The sequence below is a fragment of the Meleagris gallopavo genome, chromosome 5, assembly GCF_000146605.3.
Source record: "Meleagris gallopavo isolate NT-WF06-2002-E0010 breed Aviagen turkey brand Nicholas breeding stock chromosome 5, Turkey_5.1, whole genome shotgun sequence".
NCBI lineage: Eukaryota > Metazoa > Chordata > Aves > Galliformes > Phasianidae > Meleagris > Meleagris gallopavo.
Window position 1 is genome coordinate 20874607 of NC_015015.2, and position 7900 is coordinate 20882506.

General features: G+C 39.2%; 1 protein-coding gene across 1 annotated transcript; it reads left to right on the plus strand.

Annotated features, from left to right (window-relative positions):
• The first annotated feature begins 246 nt into the window (after nucleotides 1–246).
• On the plus strand, nucleotides 247–4500 carry LOC104911091 (MAX gene-associated protein-like). The gene is made up of 3 exons (XM_010711310.3): nucleotides 247–900; nucleotides 1424–1744; nucleotides 2669–4500. The coding sequence occupies exons 1-3, from the start codon at nucleotides 312–314 to the stop codon at nucleotides 4366–4368; spliced, it is 2610 nt and encodes an 869-aa protein (XP_010709612.1). The 5' UTR covers nucleotides 247–311; the 3' UTR covers nucleotides 4369–4500.
• Nucleotides 4501–7900: the final 3400 nt, after the last annotated feature.

Here is a 7900-nt window from a genome sequence, read left to right on the forward strand (position 1 = left end):
AAATTATAATTATATATTCATAGTTTCATGATAAAGAACAACACCTCAAGACCTAATTTTTTTGTGTGACCAGGAGGAGATGCAATAGAATACATGCATATTTCTAATATGTAAATCATATTCAGGACTGCTGTGAAGGTTTCTGGTTAAGTACAGGGTGTTCTTAAAGTGAATGGAGACCCAAATTCATTATGAAATGACAGTTGTTGTACCTGAAGAGCAGCAAAGAGAAGTCTATTAAAATTTTGACCTGCAAGTTTTTATTTGCAGCTGCTCGACCCTCACCTGGTGGTGTGTTCACAAAGTTTGTGATGAACAAAGCTGGAGCTCTGCAGCAGAAGATTCCTTCAGTGAGCACATGCCAGCCTCTTTCAAGGCCACAGAAGCTCAGTATCAATCCTACACCGATAATGGTTGTCACTCCTGTGGTTCCCACAAGTCTGTCTCCAGCTCACTATACTATCTCTCCTGGGGTGACTACAGCCACCACCACTTTTCCTGTAACTGTTGAAAGTACCAGTGTGGCACCATCTACTGTGTCTGCTCCTAGCCAAACAAGAGCTAATGAACCTGCCTCCTCTCCTCCTGCAATTACAGTCACAGGTGCTTCTGCAACACCTGGAACCAACACTTGCACCACTTCCTCATCTGCCACTCCTACTGCCACTGTGAACGTAACAAAAGCAGCTGTGGTTGCTGCTCCAGCACCACCTCTGTCACTCCCTACTGTAGTAACAGCTCCAACAATTACTTGTCCTGTTATCACAACATCCCCTTCTACAGTTGTACTAACAACTGCAGTGGCTACGTCTGTGGTGACCACACCAGCTTCCTCTGTCAGCTCTGTTCCGATTATATTATCAGGAGTGAAGTCAGCTCCTTCAATAGCTCCCAAAAGAGGTAAGACTTGTCTGCTTCAGCGTATTGTTGCAAATGCTCACTTTTTTTTCTCTCCTCATTCATTGTTGGGACACAGTATGCAATTGCAGAACCCAATTTAAGTATAGACTCGCTTGTCTCACCGTTATTTCCAAAATGGAATAAGAAATGTAGTCTCTTAAATGGCTTGTTTTATTCCAACCTAGCCGAAACTACTAGAGAAGGGGAAAAAGAAACTATTTATCTGGTCAGTATCTGCTATGAAACGGGCTTGGAGTCTCCCATTGTTTCTTGGCTTGTAGAAATGTGTAGCACAGATATTGCTGTGATTGCTATGATTTCACCGTTGGTATAGAATTGAAGAAGTAGGTGTGGAATTACCTTTTCACTGTTACTTGAGAGTTTTCTGAGTCGTGGTTGAGAACTAGACACACATCTAAAGATCTAGATGTTTCTAAAACATCTGTGCTTGATTTAAGAATAATGCCTGATTTATAGTATGTTTTCTTAACCTGATTTTACGTAACTTTTGAAAATGTTTTAGAAGATGCTGCTCCACAAGCACAAGCTCTAAATAAGACTCCTCCAAAGATACCTCCTGGAACAGAGAAACGTGTAGGACCACGACTGTTGTTGATTCCGGTGCCTCAGACATCCCCTGCTTTGCGACCATTAAACAATGTGCAGCTTCCTCAGAAACAGAGAATGATTCTTCAGCCTCTCAGAAGCCCTGGTGGGGTGAACCTGTTCAGGCATCCTAATGGGCAGATAATTCAGCTTGTTCCGCTGCAGCATTTTCGAGCTCCGGGTGCCCAGCCCAGTGCCCAGCCTAACGTGCAGCAGCCTGTGATGTTCCGCAATCCAGGTACAAAGTCCAAGGTTTCTTTCTTGGCTGACTGGTGTGTTACTTAGGTTTGTCGCACCGTATTTCTATCTGTGATACTTACTTATCATACTGAAAGTTATAGAGCAGGGTGTAAGTAAAGACTGTTAAGTGTAGTTACCCAGAAGTAATGCAACTTCAGCCCATCTAAGATGTGGAAAGTGCACTTAACAGTTAAATTACCAACACTTGAGAGTTCTTCACAGCAGGTAAAAGGGTCCATGTGTATGACAAAGGAGCCTTAGTCACTGTATTATCGCTTTAAAGAGCTGATGATCTTCTAATTCAGAAATCATACTTGCTGGAGATGCTTTTAAAGAGAACAAGCTGTTAGCTGTGTCTCATTGGACTGAAGTTCCTTTCTGATCTAGGACTTGTTACAGGAGAAACTTGCTGCCTGTGGTCTTATTTTTCTTGTTTTAAAAGGAGTTTTGAGTATCTAATCAAATGCACTGATGGGTTTGTTAAGTTGGAAAAAATTGTGGTATAATCACATAATTTTGTCGTATTTTTTCTCTGTGGAAGTTTTTACTGGAAGAAGAAATAAACATTCGTCTTTTACTTAAGAGTAATCCCCATTTCCCTGTTTTCTGTAAGTGGAAAAGAATAAAATGGAAAGAATCTCAGCGAAATACAGTACTTTCTTCAATTAAAAAAAAATGATGCTAGAGCTTACCATTACATCTATTCATTCCAGAGTGACCACCTCATTATTTTTTTTAAGGAGATGTTCTGTATAAAAACTGTACAGTTTACCTTATGCAGCATCCACTTTTTCACTGAGAAATTGTTACGATGCTGGTTACATTACAATTGATGAGAATGCTGGCTGCTTCTGGAACAGCATCAAGTGCTGAAAGAAAATCATATGGGCAAGAATAAGCTGATCTTTTCTTTTCTTCACAGGATCTGTTGTAGGAATTAGGTTGCCTACACCTGCTAAGCCTCCCGAGTCAAGTGTATCTCCTGCTTCCTCTGTGTCTTCCACTCCTGTCACAAATTCAACTGTACAAACTGCAGGACCCAAGTCATCCTCTACGTTCACTCCAGCTACTCAAGCATCTTCTCTTTCTCCTTCAGTAACAAGATACGTATCACAAACAGGCACTGTGACTCTGAAGATCTCACCTCCTGCTGCTGCTAATGTGACAAATCAAACCACCACTGAATCAAAAATAACTGGCAACTCAGGTGTTCTACCAGCATCAAATGCTAATGTCTTACCTTTACAATCTGGTAGTTTTGCTTTACTTCAGCTCGCAGGACAGAAGACAGTACCAAACTCCATTCTTCACCATTTTGCATCTCTTCAGATGAAGAAGGACTCCAAGAAAATAAGCCAGAAAGATGACTCAGGTGCTGCTCAGCAAACAGAAACAGAGAAGGATTTGCATTCAGAGGAGAGTGAAGTTGCAGAGTCTGAGGTTGCAGTGTCAGGTGACAAAAAAGAAGAAAAGGAGGTGTTAGTAAACCAGTCAAAGAATGTTGAAGGATCAGTATCTGGAACAGTCACACCTGTTGAAAGTTCCACTGCTTTAGAGGCATTTGAGAAGGATTCAAAGGTGCTTGAGGGTTCTGGTGATGATGGCCCCCCTCTTCAGAATGATGTTTCCACAGATGTTATATCTTCTGACCATTCATACATCAGTGAAAAGCTAAATGATGAGGAAAATGAAGCAGTCATGGATAAGAAAGAGGATTCTGTCTATTCTGAAAATGTAGGAGCTGTTTCAGCTAACTCTGAAACAGTTTGTGAATCATTAGAATATTCTCTAGTTGCTCCTCTGAATGATACACATCCACAGGGTCTCAAGGATCAAGAGACTGTACAGTTGAAGAACCATGGAAAAGAACAAATACATGCTGAATGGGAAGATAAACCAGTTAAGGAACAGGAGGGTGAAGTGCAGGCACATATGAAAGAGGGTAACAAAGCAAGTTCTGGGCAGTCACGGAGACAGCAAGAACAAGATACGCAGCTGGAGAGCAAAAAGGAACAGACAGGAACTGAACTGCCTCAGAACAAAACAGAGTTCCAGGATGGTCCTGTGCAGCCGAAAGAGGAAAAAAAGGAGTGCAAGGCCTCTGCAGAAGCAGAAAGCTTAAGAGAGAAAAAAACAAGCAAGTCTGAAATAAGTTTTGCAAAAGAGCAATGTAATGCTTTAGGAGATAAGCAGGTAATAAGTACTGAGGAAGGCAGAACCAACATAGCCATGGGGGAAAGCAGTAAAAACAAAGAACAAGGTGCTGTTGATTCTCAGGAGGAAATCAAAACAGTTGAAGATACTGTAATACCGGCTAACAGTTGGAGCAAAATATCCAGCATTGCCCCTGTTTCAGAAAACAAAAGGGAAGGAGCTAACAAAGCTGACAGATCTGATATAGGTGACTTCATCATACCTGAACAGAAGGCACAGGAACCCAGGCATCACAAAAAGAGTTCTGCACCCACTACTGATACAACTGATTATATGGAAGAGGAAGAAGATGATGATGATGATGATGAAGATGAAAAAACTGATGATTCTGCTTATGAGATGCTGGATGGTGTTTCTGATTTCTCAAGTGAAGAGGAAATAGATGTTGAAAAAGTGGTAAGTATTTAACTGTTTATGAAGGGCCTTTTTTTAATTGACCAACTACCATGCCTGAACCCATGGATTTGAAAGAAACTGTATAATTGTGTTCTAGGCTTCAGTTTCTTTAGAAATCGTAGATATGGCTTCCAAGTGAAAACATTTGACTTCTTTCCTATCATTTTTTTTTTTAATGAGTAGCATGTAAGTGGCCTTTTAGATACTGTTTTTCAGTCTGAGTTACATTGAAACAGCTGTAGTAGAACTGTTGCATGTGATGTTGCTATTATAGTGACTAAAGCAACTTGATTCTGCCTAATGCAACATAGGATTCTAAAATGTATTAACCAGTCTGGTATTTCTCATATTTCAAGCTGTTTCCTTTTACTCAGCTTTCATAGTTCTTACTAGTTAACTTTTGTTTCTGGAAGGAATGCTCAAATTGTTCCTTGAATTCCTGTTGAAGTTTAGTGATAAATTCAGGTAGCACTGAAAGCTGTCATTCTGTGTTCAGTAGAAAAGAAACTGGCTACAGAAGCCACGGAATAAGGGAAGTGATGTGGTTAATATATGTAAGATATCTTTATATTTTAATGCTAATAGAGTTTCTGTCTGATTACATTCAGAAGCTGAAACAATCATACATGTAACTACTTCATGTATTTTTGGTGTATCAGAAATAGTGCACTGTTAGTTAAAAAACACAGAGCTGGGTTTTTCTGATCGGTGTAAATGAACATAAGAAATTTGCCTTTTTGGAGGATGAGATAAAAGCAGAAAGAGGTAAAAGGGGAGAAGAACTGAAGAGTAAATGAATTAAAATATGGTAGACTGTACTAGTGTTCTCAGAACGTGAAGCTCCAGGTATGTAATTCCAATTATGTAAAATTCTTTTATCCTTTCTCTGTTAATTCATGTCTATTATTGAAAACCAAATTAGACTTCTTCCTCTTGTAATGATACCCAGACTAACTCAGTTGAGCCAGCAACCACAGCTTTTGAAGAATGTATTTTATTAAACAAAAATAGACAAACCAATTGGTGTACCAGCTCACAATTTTCAGGTGTGATAGTAGCATCCCAGCTGCATGAAGATGATGAAAATGAAAGCATCTATGATTTTTGGAAGCTCTTCCAGTTTGCAAAACTGAACTATTGCTGTCTTGTGTTAGGTGGGGTGGTGACACTTTGGCAGTTCTGTATCTTCAGCAGGGTTATCATTACGTTTAGAGAACTACAGTTCATAGTTATCAGTTGCCCAGTAAACCTTTCAGATAAAGTAGTCTTAAGAATCTGTTTGTTTACCGACAGATAACAAATACAGTGTCTTGGTCACAGAGTAACCTGTTGCCAGGATTGATGTTTTAAAGATCTGGTTTTCTTCTGTCCTCTGAAAGAATGATAAAACTAATTATCAGAGATTCTAAGAAGAATTTGTTTTGGAAGAAGTGCATTCTGCATGTTTTGGAAGTGATCAGTACAATTCAGGGAACCATATAAGATATTTTCTAAGTATTTGCTATAAGTTTATACAAACGTGATTAAATTAGCTTTAGATCTAGAGCAGCAAGGCTGGGCATTGAGATCTTGAAGAGAAATTTTAAAACCAGTTCGGAATTTGGGTGAATTCTTGGTGTGTCAGTGTGTGTTGCCTGCAGGTTGAGTTAACATATCAAATGCCTACTAGAGAATTCAGTTTAAATCTAAATAAGTAAGTCTGTAGTCTTCTGCACTGGGGGCTTGTTGGTAAGAATATATTTTTCTCAGTAAGACTTAAAGCAGCCAGGAGGACCGGTTTGGGAGAATTGCAGTTAGCTATTTTTATTTATTTATTTACTTACTACTTCTGATGAGATCTTCAGTAGATCAACAAAATGAGGAAAGTACTTGATTGACCATTCCCTTTCCTGTGCTCCTGGGATGTGCTGGTTATGGTTGTTTCTTATTTTATGAGGAAACAAATTCCTGTGCTAAGAATGGGCTGATATTTGTCACTAGTGGCCTGAAAACACAGAACAAAAGCCAGGAGTATGAAAGTGGGTTAGTGTTAAGCCTTTTGCATTTCTCTGTGTAGCATTGCTTCTAAGATTATTCCACCTGAAAGACCTCAGAAGAGTTGGAGCTGCTCAGCTTTTAAGAGTTACACTCGAGCTTTGTGGTTAATATGATTTGAAGATTGGGAAGCTTAGAGAAGATTTCTAAAGAGTGATTTACAGATCCAAACAAACATCTTCCTCAAGGGAGAATGGTGCTAGTTAAAGTGGCATTCCCATAACAGTGAGTTGTTTAAGTTGATGCTAATTCTTAAGGTTGTGAAGATCCAGGATTGAGAGCGTATTCGGAGCAGTAGTCCTTTGGGAAGGACTGCAGATACCTCAGTCCAGTCCTTATTAATGAGTAGACAGGTTTTTCAAGGTATTTTTATTGCTCCTTAGGGAAGAACGTACAGGATAGTAGTTTTGTTTCAAGAGAGAAGTATATACTTAAAATACAGTTATCCAAGGTAGAAATCCAGGCTTTTAAATTGGAGACCTTCAGCCCATTCAGGAAAAAATAAAAAATAAAAAATTGCTGTAATACTCCTCTAGCAAGAAGTTACTTGTCCAAAAGCATTCTTACCATTGTAGTGAACCTCTTTATTTTAGTTCACCCATTCTTGTCAGGAAATTCTGGCCAGGTGTGTTATAGCAGATATTTCTTCTTTGGTTTCAGCTTATGCCTCCTCCCCATAATAAGTTTTACTGGGGAAAAGAGAGAATGCAGTCATGAAAGAGAGAATAAAAAAACTTATCAGAAGCAAGCAGGCTGTTCAGCAAACCTTTTGAGTACTTGAGAATTCTTAGTTATATTGCAGAGCTTCAGATAGTGCCTCAAACGACAGCAAGAATATGCTTCGTGTAGACCGTTTCCACTCTTGTTGGGATAGTGCTTACAGGACAGGCTGCGCTGTTATTGTCTGTCAGACTGGCTGAAGTCACTTAATATGAGCAGGTAACAGCATGAATTTTATCTGTTACATTTAGCTGTTAGAAACACAGAAGCAAAATGTGCATGCATCTCCACTAATACTTGTGTTTAGTGAAAATACTGACCGATCTGTCGCTACTAGTTTGGAATCTAGGCTGATTTTAGGTATTCAGGAAGAAGTGCTAAAAAAAAATACCAGAAAAATCCAGTGAGATTCAGGATGATTGCTACTTACCTGTATTTTAGCTGTCACTGTTTTTGTTTGGTTTTTTTTTTTTTTTTTGTTGTTTTTGATTTGTTTTTTAGTAGGTTTCCCTGTGAGGTTTTCAATGCAATAGTGACTTTCTTGCTCCTGATTTTGCACGTTGATGCCCATCAGCTTGTTGCCTTGTGCTAGCTCTCTGCACTTAAGAAACTCCTGTAAACTTCTCTGCTCAACAGAAAGATAAGCTCCTTAAGATGGTACCTCTGCCCTTTTTTATTTTTTTACCTTGAACTGCATCAAGAGAAGCCTAGGGGTGATGATCCTCTGGGGTTTGGTGGTATGAATAAAACCTTTCAAGTATATCACTACGCAAACTAATCAATGTCAGGA